This window comes from Syngnathus floridae, chromosome 8, assembly GCF_059516105.1.
Source record: "Syngnathus floridae isolate MCC-2025c chromosome 8, RoL_Sflo_1.0, whole genome shotgun sequence".
Classification (NCBI taxonomy): domain Eukaryota; kingdom Metazoa; phylum Chordata; class Actinopteri; order Syngnathiformes; family Syngnathidae; genus Syngnathus; species Syngnathus floridae.
This window is the reverse complement of record NC_142420.1, coordinates 6738778-6757499: the sequence shown is the minus strand read 5'-3', so window position 1 is coordinate 6757499 and position 18722 is coordinate 6738778. Positions and strand designations below refer to the sequence as shown.

The 18722-nt window shown below is 44.9% G+C and overlaps 1 protein-coding gene and 1 long non-coding RNA gene across 3 annotated transcripts; both read left to right on the top strand.

Annotated features, from left to right (window-relative positions):
• Positions 1-4: 4 nt before the first annotated feature.
• LOC148394258 (uncharacterized) lies at positions 5-6593 on the top strand. 2 transcript variants are annotated; one of them, XM_088382995.1, is made up of 7 exons: positions 5-1123; positions 1573-1646; positions 1871-2099; positions 2844-4765; positions 4873-5091; positions 5263-5413; positions 5493-6593. In XM_088382995.1, the coding sequence occupies exons 1-6, from the start codon at positions 862-864 to the stop codon at positions 5365-5367; spliced, it is 2811 nt and encodes a 936-aa protein (XP_088239121.1). In that variant the 5' UTR covers positions 5-861; the 3' UTR covers positions 5368-5413; positions 5493-6593. The 2 variants fall into 2 exon arrangements, with proteins under 2 accessions (XP_088239121.1, XP_088239120.1); XM_088382994.1 differs by having other exon boundaries at positions 6-1123; positions 5263-5403.
• A 201-nt stretch (positions 6594-6794) lies between these two features.
• LOC148394257 (uncharacterized) lies at positions 6795-18405 on the top strand. The gene is made up of 3 exons (XR_015860033.1): positions 6795-7000; positions 7077-7142; positions 17944-18405. It is a non-coding gene; the product is annotated as an uncharacterized LOC148394257 (long non-coding RNA).
• Positions 18406-18722: the final 317 nt, after the last annotated feature.

Below are 18722 nucleotides of genomic sequence, written 5' to 3'. Positions count from 1 at the left end.
TGTGCAGTGTGAAGGCGGGGAGGAGTTGGCTCCTTTAGGTTGATTAGCAACAAACAGAAGGTTGCGAGTTTAAATTTTGGATTATATGACCACCGGATTGGATTTTGCCGCGACCGGAGTGGTATGAACTCGCATCTGTGTTACACAGTCTTGTTGGCACGCTTTTCGGCGAGGCCAGGTGACTATTTGTAACATTAGAGAGCGCCGATAGCGCAGGGCAACCTCGCTTTTTTTTTAGGTCGTTGGAGGTAGCGATGGTGAGCTGATAGCTGCGTCATCATGTTGCTTCCGACTCGAGTTGGTCGAAACAAATCTCAAGTTAACGCCGTCCGCTGTGATTCCGTCCCGAGGGCCACTCCCGATCACCTGAGGTAGATGCAACGCGGAACGCTGCCCGTAGGAAAAGCTTGCTAACGGCCGGGGGTCTAGCGAGGCGGCTGACTTTACATCACTTGGCGTTATTGGCGCGATTCCCCCTCCTGGGCTGCAATTGTTGTCTCCACTCGAGCGAACAGTCCCCCAAAACAAGTGTGTCGCCGTTTGAACGTCACAACAACAATGACAATGTGACCATAACGTTTAATATGAACTATAGCCATATAAATATTTGATGTTTGGACGAGGACGAAGGATGCCCGTGATGACATCGAGGTTCCAAATCAGGAGCATCCACTAAAATTTTGTCCTTTGGCACTTTCGCCACTAATATTTATATAAGAGAGATTTTCTTATAATTTTTACCAATCGACAACTGATGTGGCATCAGGGTGTCAAAGTGTGTTAAGTTAGACTTGAGGGACTTTTCTCCTCAAAACAAGGGCAAAGTTCCATCCGAGCTATCAGGGTATATAACAAGTCACGATGGCTGTTAAGGGGTCGACTTGCCCCCTCAAACCGTGGTCGAGTCTTGCCGGCGAAAGGAGCCGGTCGTCGAACTTCGAGTGGATCGACGGGCTGCTCTACCGAAAGAAGCTGGAGAAGGGTTTCCTAAACTACCGGGAGGTTTTGGATGCGGACCGGAGACTGGAGACGGTTGCTGCCTGTCACCGGCGGCCATCCGGCAAGCATCACCTCTCCCTGGAGGAGACCTACAAATGCGTGGCCGAGAACTACTGGTGGGAGGGTAAGAACGTCATCTTAACAACCTTTGCTTATTTTAAAATAAATCACAGCCTTTCTTGACGTTCCACAACTTTTTGGACTTACCCATGGGTCACCTAGGTGGATAATGGCCTCTGTAGTTTGCTATGAGAGTAAAACTGTGCGGTATGAATATTTTCTCTTTGTAGCTAAATAAAGTGACCCAATTGGCATCTTATCACATATTTGAAACTGGAAAAGCAGGGAAAAAAGTATTTTTTAAAAGAGCCCATTGATGTGTCACCCACTATTCTTGTCTCAGTTTGCTGATGAGATCACAGTCACTGTTTCTGTTTATAGCAATTGCAGATTGCAAAACTGCATATGATAATTCTGGGGGTAATTTTTTTACCCTTTAAATAAGACGTGTTAGAAGCTGTGGACCAACCTCAAGAAGGAGAAAAAAAATCTTGTCCATTATTGTTGTTACAGAGATGTACTTCCACATCAGAGACTTTGTTCTGGACTGTTCTGAGTGTCAGAGCCAGCAACACAAAAAGAGAGAGGTGAGTAAGGATTGCAGTTTTGAGGGGGGTGGGGAATGCAAAATGTTTGTTTCTTATGTCATAAGTGTTCCCTTTCTTTTTTTCTGACACAGTTAGGGTTCATTCTTGCGTGCTCTCATTTTCTGTCCAACTTGGATGTCCCTGACATCACCTTTCTCACCTCGTTCCTACAGTCTAACCCTGTTTATTTTTTTTTATCCTCTTAAAATCCACCTATCCTGTAGGAGCTCGGCAGCCGAGGATGCGTCACGAAGACGATGGCGTCGCACAGCTCTGACATGCTCAACAAGCTGAGGAGTCAGAGAGAGGCGGGAATGTTCTGTGACATCACTCTGCGTACTAACGGGCAGTCCTACGCCGCGCACAGAGCCGTGCTGGCAGCCGTCAGCGACCACTTCCAGGAAATTTTTACCGAGATGGATTCCAGTATGAAGGCAGACATAGATCTCACTGGTAGGTCAACATCAGCATATGTCGTGTTGTTTGATTTACAGTTATTTCATAAAAACATCCCATTTGTCTTCATTCTGAAAAACACATTGGGAATTTTTTGGGGGGTTGCAGACCAGTGTTGTGTGAAAGTGAGCCTACAAAATAGAATTGCGTGCAAAAGCATCTAAAATACCCAAAATAAAAAAAGATTAGCTCTGACCCAGAACCATAAATGAGCACAAAAATGAGACATTTTACTCAATCCTCCCCAAATTAAGATTTCTGCTTCACATATATGTGGGGGATTACTGAAAATGTTATCGTCGCTTCCTATGATAAATTGATAAAGCATCGTTAATCTTCCTCAGCGTGTAACAATCTTACAAAGTAAAATGACATTTTCACCGAGCTCATGATGTCATCAAAGCTGTCAAAAATGTCATACTTTGGAATAAGCATAGTTCACAGTCTATTTGATTTACCCACCCTTTGCAAACCGTTCAAACTCAATTCAGCTCAAATGGACCATTCTTTTAGCTCTTCAAACTATTGCGTCCATTTATTTTGGAAGAAAAGGCTCACTTTCATCTTGTACCTTGGGGCTCCATCTCTTGAATGTTAGCATGAGGTGAGGTCATAAAGGAGCAAATGACTTAAAGCACTTTTCAATGTTTTTGCTGTTATTAGCTCCCTGTTTCCGCGAAGTGCTCACCAGTCAGCGCTGACTGCTCGTACCGAACTAACAGGTCTGTCTCCTGCTCACAGGCTTCAGCGAGGACAGTCTTTTGTCTCTCCTGGACTTCTCCTACTCCTCCACGCTGTGTGTGCGCCGGGAGGACCTTCCCGAAGTCATCACCATGGCCCGCCACCTCGGCATGTGGCCTGCTGTGGAGGCCTGCTCTGCTCTAATGAAAGAGAACCACCGCAACATTGTTCATCCTCGCCGGGACTTAAAATTGGGCTATGGTGACGTTTGCAGTCAGCGCCATCACCAACAGATAGAAACCAAAAGGAAAAGAGAATTAGAAGATAACAATGGCAGCTTCCACTTAAAACTGGATGCATCTGATGAGTCTTTGGAGGTGGGTCCAAGTTGCAATGTGTGCAGGACACCAAATGCCAAAGTTCATAACGGGCTCCCCATGAGTCCTTCACACCGGATGAAGCTCATGGACTTCAAATCTCCTTCCTCGAAGAAAATTGCCGTATCCAGAAATGTTGGCACGCCACAATCCAAAAATTACTCAGCCATATCTCCATCCAACACTCGTCTTCTCCGATCAAGTCCCGGTGCTGCTCAGGAGGTTCAGAGAACACTGCCTATGCCTGAAAGCCCTCGACAAAACCGGAAGTCGGGAGCCCCCAGGTCCAGTCCGGTTTGCAGCCCCGTCAGGGTGAAGCAGGAAGAGGAAGAGTTGGGAGTGGACGAGGAGGACTATGCAAGAGCCCAGGAGAAGTACAAACTGATGATGGTTCTCGGCCTCCAGAGGACAGTCCTTCTCCCTCGGCCGGAAGATCTGATTGGTTGGCGGCAGAAGAAACGACTCAGGAAGCTTAAAGCCAACAACTACTCTCTGACCAAGCGACGGACTCCCCGCCCCGCTCCGCCAGTGCTACCATACAGGCCTGTGACGCTTTCTCTTCCCCTCTGCGACCCTGTGAACAATCTCCTACTCAACAAGGGTGGGAAGACCAAATCCGGTGTCCCACCAGTCACTGAAGCAATTTCAAAAAGACGTAATCCTAACAAACAAGTCCCTCCTAGCGACAGAAGCATGCGAAGTAAAGGAGTCTTACCTGATATGTTCCGAGCGAACTGCCAGCCTGGCTTCAGTGGTAGAGAGCTCAGACGATCTGTGAGGAACGGTGGTAGCGTCCATCCTCCAGTCCAGCAGTCCCTGCGCCGTACGGCCAGCAAAACTCCAGCGGTGAACAAAGTCAGGATCAAATCAGAACCAGCCGAATACTCAGTCTCAGGTCTCTCTCTCGCGTCAGTCAATCAACCCTCTCAGAGAACACAGGCCAGGAACAACATCACCGTCGAGCCGGTCAAGACACTGCGCTACAACACCAGCCGTCCGGGAACAAAAGCCAAGCCCAGGCGGGGCAGCGCAAGAGGGGAGAGGAAGCCCCGGGGTCGGCCCAGGAAAGTGTTGAGGGAGGAGATGGACGACACAGGGAGTCAAATAAAGGTCGATCCACCTGGCGGGTTCCAGTTCTCAGAGAACTCTCCTCCCCCAGCCATCTACAACCACCCTTTATACAAAGTCATCAAAGAGGAACCGGCAGATCCCGTGCCAGTCGGCGGACCTTTCTTGGATCCTCCCTCCCCAGACCTGGGTAAGCGCCAGAGCAAGCCTCCCATCAAACTACTGGACTCTGGCTTTTTGTTCAGCTTCTGTCGGCCGTCCGGGGCGCCCATGGTGGGAATCAAGAAAGAGGAAGAGAGCGTGGATATCTGTTTGACACGCTCCGTGTCACAAGTCAACGAAAAATTTGGAACGGGTCAGTCCAACCACAGGGCACTGAGAGCCAGAGGACCACCACCCGCCTTGGCAGTGGTGAAGAGGGAGAGGGAGGAGACGAGTGTGAGCCAGAACAGGGTTCAGAGACCGAGGGCTAACTCTCGACCTAAGACTCCTTCGGCCAGATCCAAAAGGACAAAGGCTACACCTGTCATACCAAAGGTAGGTGAAGGGGGTGGCCAATAGTTCATAATGACAGGTCATGACATGCATGTACAGTCTTGTGTAAGCCAACAATCTTTCCCTGTTTTCTTCTTGGAACCCATCAGCAAGAGCCTACCGAGATCCCCTTGAGCAGCAGGGGCTGTGTCGTCTTGGACTCTGTTCACCGGGCAAGGCTAAAGCAGCTGCGGGGCCCACGCAGCCAGGCCCCGAAAGCCCCCAAGGCGGCCCATTCTTGCGTGCAATGCTCCACCTCCTACCAGGACTGCGATGCTCTGATCTTGCATCGCCTGCGGCACATCGAGGGCAAGCACTGGCCGTGTCTGGTAAGTCCTGACTCTCTCCATCCTCGACGGTGTTTGCTTTTATTCGAAGACTACAGACATTGGAGATGATATACTGTTCGACAGGCTGAAGTTGCAGTCGTAGGGTATAGTTAAGACAGTATATATTTTTTTGCATTTGATTATGTTGTCCGACCACCTTTTGCTCTGAAGCTTTGCAGCAAGACCTTCTTCCGACTGAGGAATGTACGGAACCACATCCGCACCCATGACCCCAAGTTGTACAAATGCAGGAGCTGCATTGTTGCTGGCTCCTGAGGCCACTTTGTTGGCCAAAGCGTCTGCTGAACCAAGGTAAGGTGAGGTGGGTGGCTCTCTTTTCAAGACTGAGATGCACACTGAGGTCATCTCCAACTGATAATGTCTTTTTTTCCTCCACCTAGAGTCTGACAAGGAAGTGACACGAGCAATCGGAAGCGTGTACATAATGGAGCCGTCACCCACAAGCACAACGGGGTCTGTAAAGACAAGTGACTGTTGTTTTGATTCTTATCTAAGTCTTGTGGTGTTTGAAAGCCAAACCAAGGTCGCCGTTTGTCCGTTTCCCCTCCAAAAAAAAAAAGATCCAAACTTGAATATTATACTCAGGGGGCGGGGGAACATGACGCCGCCGCCGCGTAACATCGATCCCACGTCATCATCAACATGCTTGTGTATAAAAATGAAAACCGTGATTGTTTTAATTGGTTCCCGTTATCTAGTGTCATCAATCCTACGTGTACAGTTGATATTTGGAGTGAGTGCACTTATGTTGTCATTCTAAGAGCTGATGGTGAATTTGAAGGTGGGGAAGACTTGAAGCCATGGGTGGGAAGACTTGAAGTGTTTTATTGGGGGGGGGGGGGGTTCAGGCGGTCCTTTGGGTGTTTCAGTGTCCGTTTTGGTGTGCTCAACTCTGTAATAACTTCACTCGCCGGCGCCACCCTCCGTTCCGATCTGCCTGTTTCGCGTCCTACTAAGCCGTACAAGGAGCGTACGCGACCGTTCCGACAACACCGCATGTGCATCTGCAGTACGTTCGTATGGATTTTCGCAACGTGACTGCTTCACAATGGCAACTTGAGCCATCCTATCCTCCACCTTTATCTAAACCCGTTTCCCTCCTACTGAATACATGCAATGTGTGCACATAGAGTTTATGGTTCACAAATTGATTTTTGAAAATATTACTGTCTGTTAAAAGACTGAATACATTTTTGACTTTTATATTATTATACTTGCTTTAATTACCTTTATTTTCTTTTTGCTATAGTCTCAACCTCATGTGTTGAGCCAGCATGACAAATGATAGAATATTTAACAAAAATACAAGAGTATTTATAATTAATGCTGGGACCTTTTAACATATTGTCGGGAAGGAAGTGATTGCGAGTTTTATTGAAAATGAGATGATTTTAAATCCATTCCTGTGCTTCTTGTGGTTGGGAAGGTTATGTGTTTGCTCTGGGGATGTTCTAATCTGATCAATAAATCTGAGTATATAACATTGTCTCAAAGATTCTGCTTTTGTAAAGCGATTCATGCCGTTTGAGGGTATTTGGATTATATTCCAGCTGACTTTGGGTAACATCCGAAGTACACCGTGGACTGGTCGCTGGCCCAGCACATATCACATATAGTGCATATGGAAAAGTTAGTCTTCAATAAACTTTATATGCGAGTTTTTTGGGATGTGGGAAGAAATACGGACATAAAAAAAATGATGCAGGAACTAGAATATCTCAAATATGACACATTCAGAAACCACTTCCGCAATATATTTTTGACTCCAAATTGTCTGTGCTCAAATGAGATACATTCTCGACCATTGCAGTACCTAAAGTATACACGTGATGGCGTTGTTTGCCATGGCACCGAAATCATGAGAGTGCGCTTATATGCTGCTTAAAAGGTGAGTAGTTTTTCCTAGAAGTTTTCCGTTTTATTACTGATTGGGTAATCTGTTTTTCCATTTGTATGTGTGACAGCTAAGAACAGAAGTGAATGCAAGAGGTCAACTTCGGTATTCCTCACTTCACAGCTGTCATCAAGGAGTAAGTAGTTTTATTTTGTTCTATTAAACTAGTTCAATTATTTTTATTAGGATGGATGATGGTTGATTATAATATGTTTGCTTAAATACACTGTTTCAATTTTATGATGGCCCTGGAAGGAAATAATTCACTCTACATTATCTTATATTGGTAATTTTTTTTTCACTAAGTGGTTGGCTCTTCACCACTTCACATAAATAGTTTTACAATGTAAATACAGCCATATCTGTGCAAATCCACTAGATGACAGTACCGCTCTGCAAATGTCTTCATGATGCTTTGTCATGTTTTAGCCGAAAGAGCCAGTGGCTTTTTGTTTTATAACACAATGGTTGTCTTCTAATGTTTCAACGTCTACAACAGTTAAAAATGTTGATTGTGAATGAGTGTCAACTTGGTCATTCGTCATCACTGAGTGACTTGTTTAAAAAAAAAAAAAGTTGGGGGTGCAGTTTCCACTGTAATTAAACTATACAATTCTACTGTACTTGGATTTCAAGTGACGCAGATTACACAAATGGTGCAGCAACTCGTGTAGACAGACAATATACAAATACTGATTGGAATTTATTCCTTATTCTCTGTAAAAAGACTCATCTTCCTGCATCTTACTGACCTTGAGATTTTTTTTTTTTTTGCTTTATGAATATATTACATTGCTCCGTGCTGGCGAAGTTTCGCCCACCAGAGGCAGCAAAAATGTCCATTCAAATGAAGCATGGAATCACTTTACTAAAACTGTTTAAAGAAGTCAACTCAAAAATTGTTGTATGCGACACCACAATAGTCTAAACATTGTATTGTGATTGATATTTGGTTTGTAGATATTTGCGTGAACAACACAATGCCAGCCAATGGCGCCATTAGGCCCAACTGTAAGTAGTGCCTTCACACTGCCGCATTATTCGGGGGGCCTCCGTCTACCTTTTCAAATCTCGGAAACCAGCAGGGTCTTGCTTACTCGGGTTACCCTCGCAGCACTAGCGCCTGCATATGTGGGCTTACAGAGAGTACGCCCAAGAACAGCTGACAATTTATGCTGCTGGGGCCCCCTCATTTTCAGTGGGAAGGAGGAGGAAGAGCATGGGGGAGGAGGTGGAAGCGGCGTTGGGGTGGTAAAGGGTTAAAAAAAAAAAAGCGAGGATGGGTAGCTGCAAACATACGGGTCGCTAAGGGTGAGAGGGGAGGAGAAGCGGCTCGCCTTGTTTGTAGCTTGTCAGCAATTGCCTGAGACAAGCTTTTTGCCTCTGTGTGTGAAAGCTACTTGGCAGGAATGCTCAGATCGTACCAAGTGCGGCTCGGGGAGGGGGGTTCCACAAGAGCAGCGTTGAGGAGTGTGTGTGTGGCACAAATGAGCTTTTAGTGCTGCTTTTGTGTGCATGCGTGTGTGTGTTTGTGTGTGTGTGTGAATGGGGGCTGGAGAAGAGTGTGGATATGTCCTCACTCTCTCCCTCTCGAGAAGCAACAAAAGATGGGGAATGAGACACCCCTCCTCCCCTCCCGTTTCCCCTCTTCTCTACTCCCCCTTTTCCCTTCCCCAGCTCTCAAGAGAAAGAAAGCAACCGTGGAAGGGGGGAAAAAAAAGGAAAGATGATGAAACCCGAAGTGGTCCCGCAGTGTGAATTGTTTGCTTGCATCTGGATCGTGTGTTACTGTGTGTTTTTGTGTGTGCTCTCGTTGTTGTTGTTATTATTATTATTATGTGTGGGTGTTGTGTCTGGGTGTGTGTTTTGTTCCTGGCAGGGGTTGTTATTGTTTCGAGTGTGTGTTGTGTGTGTGAGGCAACCTGTAGCGTTGTAGCTATAAGAACATCCCTCCTCTACGTCAGGAGGAATGCAGTCGGCAGATCTTGCAGAATTCCTCCTCCACGCCTGCTTCATTATTCCCAAATGCCGCCATGGACACAAGCATGGAAAAACATGTCTGCATATTTAGATTGCTGACACCCAAATTGAGTATCTCCTGCAACCTTAACACACTCCAGCTGTAATGGTTTCCTCACAGAACGCAATACAGCGGAACTAATATTGTTACTGGCACAAAGAGCATGGTGGACTAGTGGTTAGCACATCTGCTTCACAGTTCAGATGTTTTAGTACATCAGCTCCATCCATCCATCCATCCATCCATCCATCCATCCATCCATCCATCCATCCATCCATCCATCCATCCATCCATCCATCCATCCATCCATCCATCCATCCATCCATCCATCCATCCATCCATCCATCCATCCATCCATCCATCCATCCATCCATCCATCCATCTTCTTCCGCTTATCCGGGGTCGGGTCGCGGGGGCAGCAGCTTTAGGAGGGACTCCCAGACTTCCCTCTCCCCAGCCACTTCATCCAGCTCATCCCGGGGGATCCCAAGGCGTTCCCAGGCCAGCTGAGAGACATAGTCTCTCCAGCGCGTCCTGGGTCGTCCCTGGGGTCTCCTACCGGTGGGACATGCCCGGAACACCTCCCCAGGGAGACGTCCAGGAGGCATCCTGATGAGATGCCCGAGCCACCTCATCTGGCTCCTCTCAGCTCCTTCCCACTTCGTAAAAATGATCAATATTAAACTCCTTAGTCTCCACAGTTTCTCCATCGCCCCTTAGTCTCCTCTTGAATAAAAGCTGAAATAGCAAAAATGGGTTTACCCAGTTAGCTGTACACGCTGCAGTATTCGACTCCTCAGTCTCCACTTTGCTGATGCGGTCCATTTGTCCGACACCCTCAATTTCCTTTCGGTTTAAACTCTTATTTCCCAAGACTAACCAAATAAAAATAATATCTGTTAGGGTGGAACTTGTTTGGCAAATGTTCCATTTTCTCACGTGGCCCCTTTGCAAATCAATTGCCCTCCTTCTTTAAATGTTTATCTTTCCTCAAAACTTCGGTAAAGTTCCCAATCTCCCACTTAATTGATGGTTGCATGTTTCCGTTCCTAGACTAAATTGGTGTTGGTATGGAATCTAGAAAGTCTAGAGAAGTGCTGCAGAAGTGCTGCTGCTCTTCTATATCACACATAAAGAGCCTGACAGGTTAGGCAATTTTAAACGAATTAGGCCGTGAATAATTTCCAGCATGTCACAATGTATTGGGGGTGAGAGTGCACTTTGAGCCACTGGTGTACAGCTTCGGGAGATGACTTTTTTTTTTTTTGAAGGATTTGAATGCGCATGCAATTACATTTGTGCACGCACACTCGAAATGACGCTGATGTTCTCGCCCACTGTGGATGTAAAGGAAAGGGAGAGGAAGTAGGACAGGAAAGGAAGAACTGGGCGGGCATTTGAGGTGGAGAAGAAGATGGGCTAGTAAGAGAGAGAATTTAAAGGAGGAGGAGGAGACGGATGAAGGCGCCGGCGAGGGGAGGAAGGGATGGAGGAAGGGAGGGAGGCGCGTGGAGGAAGGAGGAGGAGGAGTCTTGATCTCTGGGGTTTGAAGCGCATTAGTATTCATAGGGAAGAGGAGGCCACAGACAGCAGAGAAACAGAGGGACCAGACAGAGCAGAATATCGCACGCACACACACACACAGTATTATGTGGAAGCTACACAGTGTAATAACTGTCTAATAACACCTTCTAGTTGCACATGGGCACGCAGCCACTGGAAACCCTCCCTAGAGACGCTTCCCCAGACAAGGCCTCCCCCAAGTGCCCCCCCGGATCAAATCTGACTCAAAGCATCTCTCCCTCCCTCCCTCTCTTGTCAATAATGATGGCTGCAGATGATGTCTTAAGGTGACCTTAGCTAGTGTAGTATGTACCGACAGATGTCGGAAGCAAGAAAGAATCGGTAAGGAAAAAAAGAGGAAGACATGTTGGAGGCCATTTGCAAAATAACAATGGTGACACTGGCATGGAAGAAGAAGAGGAGGGAGAAAATGGCAACACTATGGCTGTTCTATTCATAGTCGCTCTCTTTAGAGTTTGTATGACTGTGTGTGTGTAGGGTGCGTGTGGGTGGGCAGGTGGCGTACAGCTGACAGTTGATTTGCTGTGACACCAGACACACTGGCTGCTGCCTTGGACTCCAGAGGCCTCCATGTCAGAGTCCCCTGCAAGCATGGATTACACACATGCACACAGCTCTATTACTACAACTATAACTTGGATAAAAGACAACATTGTGAGCCTCGTAAAATACTTGAAAAATTAACAACCAAGTAGATTTCAGTCTACTGTTTTATTTAAAATGCTAAATAGCATCTCTGTTGCTTGCAAACATCAAACGACCAAACAGAAAATCGCTCAGCTGTGATTGGTCGTTACCTGAGCACTTGGGATCAATCGAAAGCAAGTGGCAAAATGGACGCCTCCTGAGATGGATATTATCAGGTGGATTTTTTTGAATTTATTTTTTAATCCCACAAATGCAATATTAATCAGAATGCCGTGCTTAGACTCGTAGGGGCACCTACAACATATTATTGCATATATATATTTTTTTATTTTCACAGTAATTAAGCAATGGTTTATAAAATGGTGCAGAAATATGCAGAAAAATTCAATCATGTATTTTTTATCTTCTATGGAGAACAACCATTATTTTAAAAAAGTGAAGCGTCTTATGTATTGATTTTGGTCGTTACCGCACCGTAGGCATCCAATGAGTCGAGATGGAGGAGTAAACAGAAAAGAGGAGTTGGGGGGAAAAAAAACAACTATTGAGTGGGGGGAAAAAAAGGAGTGAGAGGAAGAGTGAGATCTCATCAAGCACACATGCGGTGTGCAGAGATAGAGGAGGCTGTTGCCATGGCGGCAGAGGCTGCATCCTTTTGTTAAGGATGTCACTCAGGGGGAATCAGGGCTAATGAGGGAGGACTTGGCCCCCACGCGTGTCGGCTCGTTTCCGTTACTGCGATTCTATCACAACTTTTTTCTTTTCTTTCTCCAAAACATCATGATGTGTCTTTGGGAAGATGCCGAACAGCAAGTACAGTGGAGGGAACTAAACAGAGAGATGTGAAGTCAAGCAGAGGGTGAGGCAGGTCCATGTGAAGAAATGTCAATGCGCTGTGTGTCATTGTGCCCTTGCGCCATTCAGACTTAAATAAGAGTGTGTATGTGCTGCGTAGGTGGTTCATCCTCACCGCTCTTCATCTTGCCACAAATTATCCTGGAATCGGAGAAGCAGGTTTCGCTTCATCTGCCCTCTCTTCTCCCTCCTCAGCGAGAAGCCTTGAGTGCACCCGTGGAGCCCCCTTAGCTTGTTGTTAGCTTTCGGAATCGGGTTCGGAAAATGATTCACCCCACGCAAAAAAATCAAAATGCTTCACAACAAACCGTGTGACATCGTTCGTCTCAGCAATATTACAGTGGTGCCTTGAGATACAAGTTAGCCGACATAGATATGAGCCATTAATCAGTAGATTTTTTCTTCTTTTACTTGCAAAGTGAGAGAACGCTGGAGGTGACCAAACTCACTTCACAGCAAGCAACAGTTTGGCAGCTAACATGAGTAAATATTCTTCAAAAAGGATGCCTCAAGGTGTTTATTTCCACTCTCAATTGAAGGTTACTGTCAAACTCAACATCAAACAGCCAATTACACATTGTGCATTTAAAATAACCACATTATCTCTGCTACTGGAATGTTAACATTCAATGGGAAATTCCATAGGGACACGCACTAACAATTAGCATCGATGTGGCAGTGTCATTGCCCGTTAAGGAAGGAGCTGTTTGAACGCAAACGTGTGTAGACGCATGCTGTTAGAAACGGGCGTTTGCGCCGTTGTGGGAACGAACACAGCCTTTTATTCTATTAATATTCAGCGCAGGTGAGCCGTCTGTCGGTAGCATAATGTGCTAGTAAGTGCGCCGAGGGCATGTACCGTAAAAAAAATGCAATGCAAATTCCCAAACATGCTAAAGGAGGCTAGTTTTTACGCACGAGCGCATAAACGCTGTGTACGAAAAAGAACCCCATTATGTCTGAATGGCCATTTGACATATACGTGCCCTGTGATTGACTGGCGACTAGTCTAGCTGTCTAGCGGTTGACATTTACGCTAGCGCTGTCTATGTTAATCCTGTCTGCAATGTGTTTGCATTCAGGCGATGTTTACATCCAGATGAGAAGCCGCTGTTCTCGCATTTTACTCCATTTATTCCTTCGTTTTCAGGCAAGAATCAAAGCTTTTGCAATTCCAGCACTCCGCCAAAGAAGTTAATCTTTCATTATGTGCCCTCTGATTCTTCCTCACCCTTTCTTCCTCCTTATCATCACCCTCCTCCTTTACCCTCACCCACGCTAACGGCAGCGGCATATTTTTGCAGCATTATAATGATTCATGTTTCACACGTGCTACCTCTTTTTCTTAAAATTTCCGCCCATTGATGCCTCTTCGGGGTTTGGCCGTCGACCGTCTTAAGTGAACCAGAGGCAAGGCGGATGCAGAAATGTATTCCGACCACGATTCAAAACATCAATGTAATTGTAGGAACACGCTTTGTAATGAAGCCTTTGCTTGGATGGCAGAGGAGTGGGGGTGGGGCGGGGGGGGTCAAGGGAATGACGTGGGAATGATGATGCGAAGGCAAGGAGGTCTCACTCCTCTTTTTTCCACCCACCCCCAGCCCATCCTTAGCTGTATCTGTCCGTCCGTCTGTCTGTGCCTCCTCTTTGATCTCAGCCTCTGTCCCCCCACACACTGCATATTAACATGCCCGAGCCCCTGCTTGGTATTCCGAGGCGGGCACCGGGATGCCAGTCTCCATATCCCCCGCTCTGAAAGAGATGCGAGAAAGGGGTGGCGGCGAGGGTGGAGGGGGGAAAAAAAAAACTGTCTGTCTCAAGATGCTTATCCCGCTAAATGGGTCTGAAATAGTGGGAGAAGGGGAGCAGAAAGAGGTGGGAAGCAGAGAGAGAGAGCGACACGGCAGAGACGGGAGGAAGTACTTTTTTTTTTTTTTAGATGAGACTTTAATTAAACGCCACAACCACAATGGACCAATATTACAACCAGGGGGGAAAAGAAGGGATGCACATACAGTATTAATAAACAGGAGAAAACAGTGTTTGGGATTAGCGCCTCTCTCTCTTTCTCTCTCTCTATCTTTTTCCTTTTCTTTCTTACGCTCGCTCCCTCTCGTCTCCTTCCCTCTAAGCCTCGGGGGAAGGCACAGCTTTAGTTAAACTGCTCTATTAAACGGCGCCTGCTGAGAAAATCAAATTATAACTTGCTTTAATCAGTGTGTATCAGTGGCCCACACAGGAGCAGCCAGCTCTGACAGCACAGAGGCGTACGTGTGTGTTTGCGTGTGAGTGTGAGACCTGAGGGATACAGGACCTACTCCGTCTGCTTCCGTTCCCATGGCAACAAGCAGGGGGGAATATGGGCTGAGGAATATGTGCATGTATTGTTTCCTGTCTGCGAGCATTCATTGGCAGAAATAGCATCATGCAAGGTGGTCACCCCCCTCCCTCCTCCCCAATCATCATCATCAGTCCCCGTCTCCCCACCTCACGTCTCGCCGTAAATCCCGCTCTCATTAGGAAAGCGTCTTAATTGTCCTCGTCTCTGATTAGTCTTTAACAGTCCACTTTAGTGGAATGGAGAGACACAGGTGGGTGGGCTCACCAGAGGGATGGGGATGGGGGGTAATGACCGCTCAATAAACATTGTTTTAGTCCTCGCCACGTGGCTAACAATCAGCCGCCGCAAACCAGAGTGCCACAACACGACTGCAGGCGACGCTAAACAAGAGCGGGGAGGGATTGGGCACCGGGATCCGCCATTCCCAGGCAATAACACTACAAACCTTATTTCGTGTGAGTTTTTTTTTTCCCAGGTACTGGTGATTCCTCACACATTGCAAAAACACATTAGGTTCATTGACGAAACTCATAGGTGCGAGACCAAGTGTGAATTATTTATCTATACAACAGCGCCTTGATAAACAAGTGACCCGGCCGGTTCTTTGCTTTGACTTGCGAGCGTAAACCAAGATACCAGCACTTTTTAGATGTATCGTACTTTTTTCCCGCAGTGATATGACTTGTACCCTAAATCCAACAAAATGGAATAAATCCTAATACAAAACAATCGTATAAAGAGTGGGAGCATCCTGATGCATTAGAATGTGTGAGGAGCCCCTTTGCCTTGGTACTCATGGCAACAGTGCACAGCGAGATAATCTAGTGACTGACGATTGGTCCGGCTGACGCGTTGCTCACTGACCTCACTTGCTGTACATAACTCAAAGCACTCAACCGGTGTTTCTACAACTGCTACCGTGTCAAACAAACTTATGTCATTATGACCAATGCCACATCCCTGTTATGCCTTTGATGCACAGCATGGGGCCAAAATGATTGGTCCGCATTGATTTCCCCAGATTATTTCACACTGTCTTGAGTTTTGATTTGTTTGATCTTCCGGAAGCAATTTTTAAAAATGAAATGCCCTGGGTTGTCTTTAAAGATCTTTTGATGACTAGGGATCATTATTAGGTTCCTTTTGATACCTTACTGAACATTTTTTTTTTACTGTATTTCTTTATCAATGTAACTATCGTGGGTGGAAAATGAGGCATTACTCCGAGTGTGATTGAAAAGAAAATAATATTTGGCATTTAACGCGTCATCCCCAAAATAACAATTTTGATCAGTTAAACAGATGAAAAAAAGTCGTTTAGTTCCAATGGGTAAATTGGTTTAAGACCAGAGGATGACAACTCACTGACTAGCAATTGTTCTTTTTTTTCCTCTCCTCATTGCAATTATAATTCATTTCCAGAATTATTTCTACGACATGTCCCTGAGAAGGTTTTTCATTGCTGTGAATTCATGCTCCATGTTAATTTGCCAAAAGTAGGAGCTTTATCGGTGGAATGGCAAGATATCCATCCTGCGTGTACCACAATCTAGCAAGAAATTGTTTATGGAAGCGTTAAATAATGCAGATGGTAATATGATAAGTGAGCAGTCAATGTTGGCATCTTGCTTTAAAGAGGGATTGCGAACAGATGGGCCGAAAGAAGCATTACTCGCACGCACACACGCGCGCACGCAAAGCATCATTTTCATCCAGTGCCATACGTGCGATTGTGATCGTGTGACAGGGATGTGGATTGCAGCTTTTTCAGACGTGCCCTGTCGTTCGGGTGGGAGCGTCCACCACACGCAGCTTTGCTCATCTTGCATGTCGAATGCAACTCAGGGTGGGAATTCTGCCAGTCTACTGTTACACCAAGAGTATGGTTTATCATGCATAAATGCACACACAACTATTTGTGTGTGTGAGAGGGAGGCAGAGCTTTGTGTGTGTGTCGCTGATCTTTACTAGCATGCACAAACATGTCCAATGTTAGCTGTGGTCTGATTGTCCTAAGTCACAAATATGCAGCACAAATCCTGAGATTTGTCATGCCCCAAAATACTCTCTGTGATAAATAAAAGGATTTGCAAAGAACTTGCTATTAAATACGCTATCACAATATACATGGTGAGGGTTCATATGGAAACGATTGGTGGGTCACCAACCACCTAGCTAAGCTACATTAAACTCTTATCTACCTTACCCAGTGCTCACCAGTAATAATAAAAATGTGGATATGGCAATCTGGTTCATTTGGTAATTAAAATAAAAATGTCATGTTTTCACTTACTAGGCTTTGTGGGGCAAAATCCAGTGTGCCCCACACATGAGATAAATAAATATATTTGATCATTTTATGCAAGGCATAAGTTGTCGGGAAAAATAGTGTGGGCCACAGACCAATGAGAAAAAAATTATATGAGCTAGTTTGGTAAATGAAATTAAATTAACTTACACTTGTGTGACCATTGCTGCTAAAATGTGACTTTAAAACATCGTCTATAACATACCAATTATTTGGTGTGACAATTTAACCCTAACCTGGATTATGTGGTGTTGTGTTTCCAGTTTTCAGTTATGCCTATGGGAAAAAAATGTAATCCATCTATTTCATTCACAATTTTGTGTTTCATGCAAGGAAAGCAGCAGGCTTCAAACGGCACTCTCCAACATGAATGTCCTGCCGTTTGTGAAAACATCTTTACTTTGAAAGCCCTTTGAGACACACACACATATACACACACACATATACACACACATATACACGCACACACACTCATACGTACACAATGAGGCCATCTTAATAGTGTGTACACTTAACTAGCAATTAATTCAATCCCCAGTTGCCCTGATTATACATTTGGGTTACATTTGAAATGTATCTTGATTAATAATTGAGGAAGACCACTCTCACATTGCATGTCTTTAATGTTTCACTCTTCCTTGGAGGCTTGTGATAGTCGCTCTCTTGTACGTACATGTGTGTGTGTGTGTGTGTGTAAGTGTGTGTGAGTGTGTGTGATGCTGATGCTGCACCACAAGTGATATGAGGGGTTGCGGTCTATTTTTAAAATCCAAAATGTCATTAAATGACTTTGCTCAGCGGGAACGTTAAAGTGCATAATAGTGAATGACTCTCGCTTAATGGAATGATGTTGAGCTAACTCAAGGAAAAAAAAAACATTCGGCAGTCTGTTTGCCCCCCCACTCCTATTCTTAATATAATATTGTCACAGAAGCATTCCATTAAGTTATACTAATATATACTAATTATGATCATTTGTGATACTCAACACTATCCATTATGAAGTATGACAGCCACACAACATTCTAAGCAGTCTTAATGATGTGTTGTATGAAAAAATAGGTTTTCAAATAGTATTTACACAGTTCTCTCTTCTTCATGTGTTCACTTATTTTTACACTTGTATGAAAGGAATGCAAGCATCTCACTCAATCTCTGTGCAATTTCTTTTGGAACAGACTCTTATCATTTATACTGAAGGAGCCAGAAGAGTTACAACAGATGACATCATCAAGGCTGGGAAACTACAATCGAGTCTGAAGGGGAGTGGACCATATGATGTGTGAAAGAAGTGCTGCACTGGTGCATTGTGGAATATGTAGGCACTTATATGATTTTATAATGATGAATGAATAAAGGAGCCCCTCTTTTAAATATGCATTCATTCCATTTTCAACATCACTTATCCTGTTCGGGCTTGCAGGGGATGCTGAAGGCTGAACCCTGAACTGGTCGCCAGCAATATTAAGTATAAAAATACATTACAAATACAGACAGTGACAACACGTTTGGAAGGAAGCAATTTAAAAAGTGAAAGTAAACCATTTTGTATTGACAAAAAAACAATTAGATGAATACAAAAATAATTCTTGTGTTTTCATTTAAATGATTGCAGGGACTCTAGGTAACGTCAGAACTGATATTTATTCAAATAACGCATTTTTTAAATAAAATACATCATAATTTGAAACTAAAATTATGAACAATATCAATTTATCCTCAAGTTTTCTTGTCAGTCAATCAGTGTAAGTACAGACAATAACATCTAAAAGTGTATTAATATAAATTGTGAAAATAATGCATAAATAAAATATTCAATTAAAAAATATCGTGACGTCATCCATCATTCATAGAGACGGTGATGTCCAAACGCATTTCCTGCCTGAGAAATTGGGAAGTTGGTCCCAAAACTGAAAATTCCTCTCAAATCTTTTTTTTTTATCTGAGTGGTTTGGTG

Bases quoted from the DNA above. Each gene is read 5' to 3' on its own strand.
- LOC148394258 (XM_088382995.1), top strand. From the start codon at position 862: ATGGCTGTTAAGGGGTCGACTTGCCCCCTCAAACCGTGGTCGAGTCTT. The intron at 4,766-4,872 runs GTAGGTGAAGGG...GGAACCCATCAG, and splicing joins CTACACCTGTCATACCAAAG to CAAGAGCCTACCGAGATCCC. The intron at 5,092-5,262 runs GTAAGTCCTGAC...TTTGCTCTGAAG, and splicing joins GCAAGCACTGGCCGTGTCTG to CTTTGCAGCAAGACCTTCTT.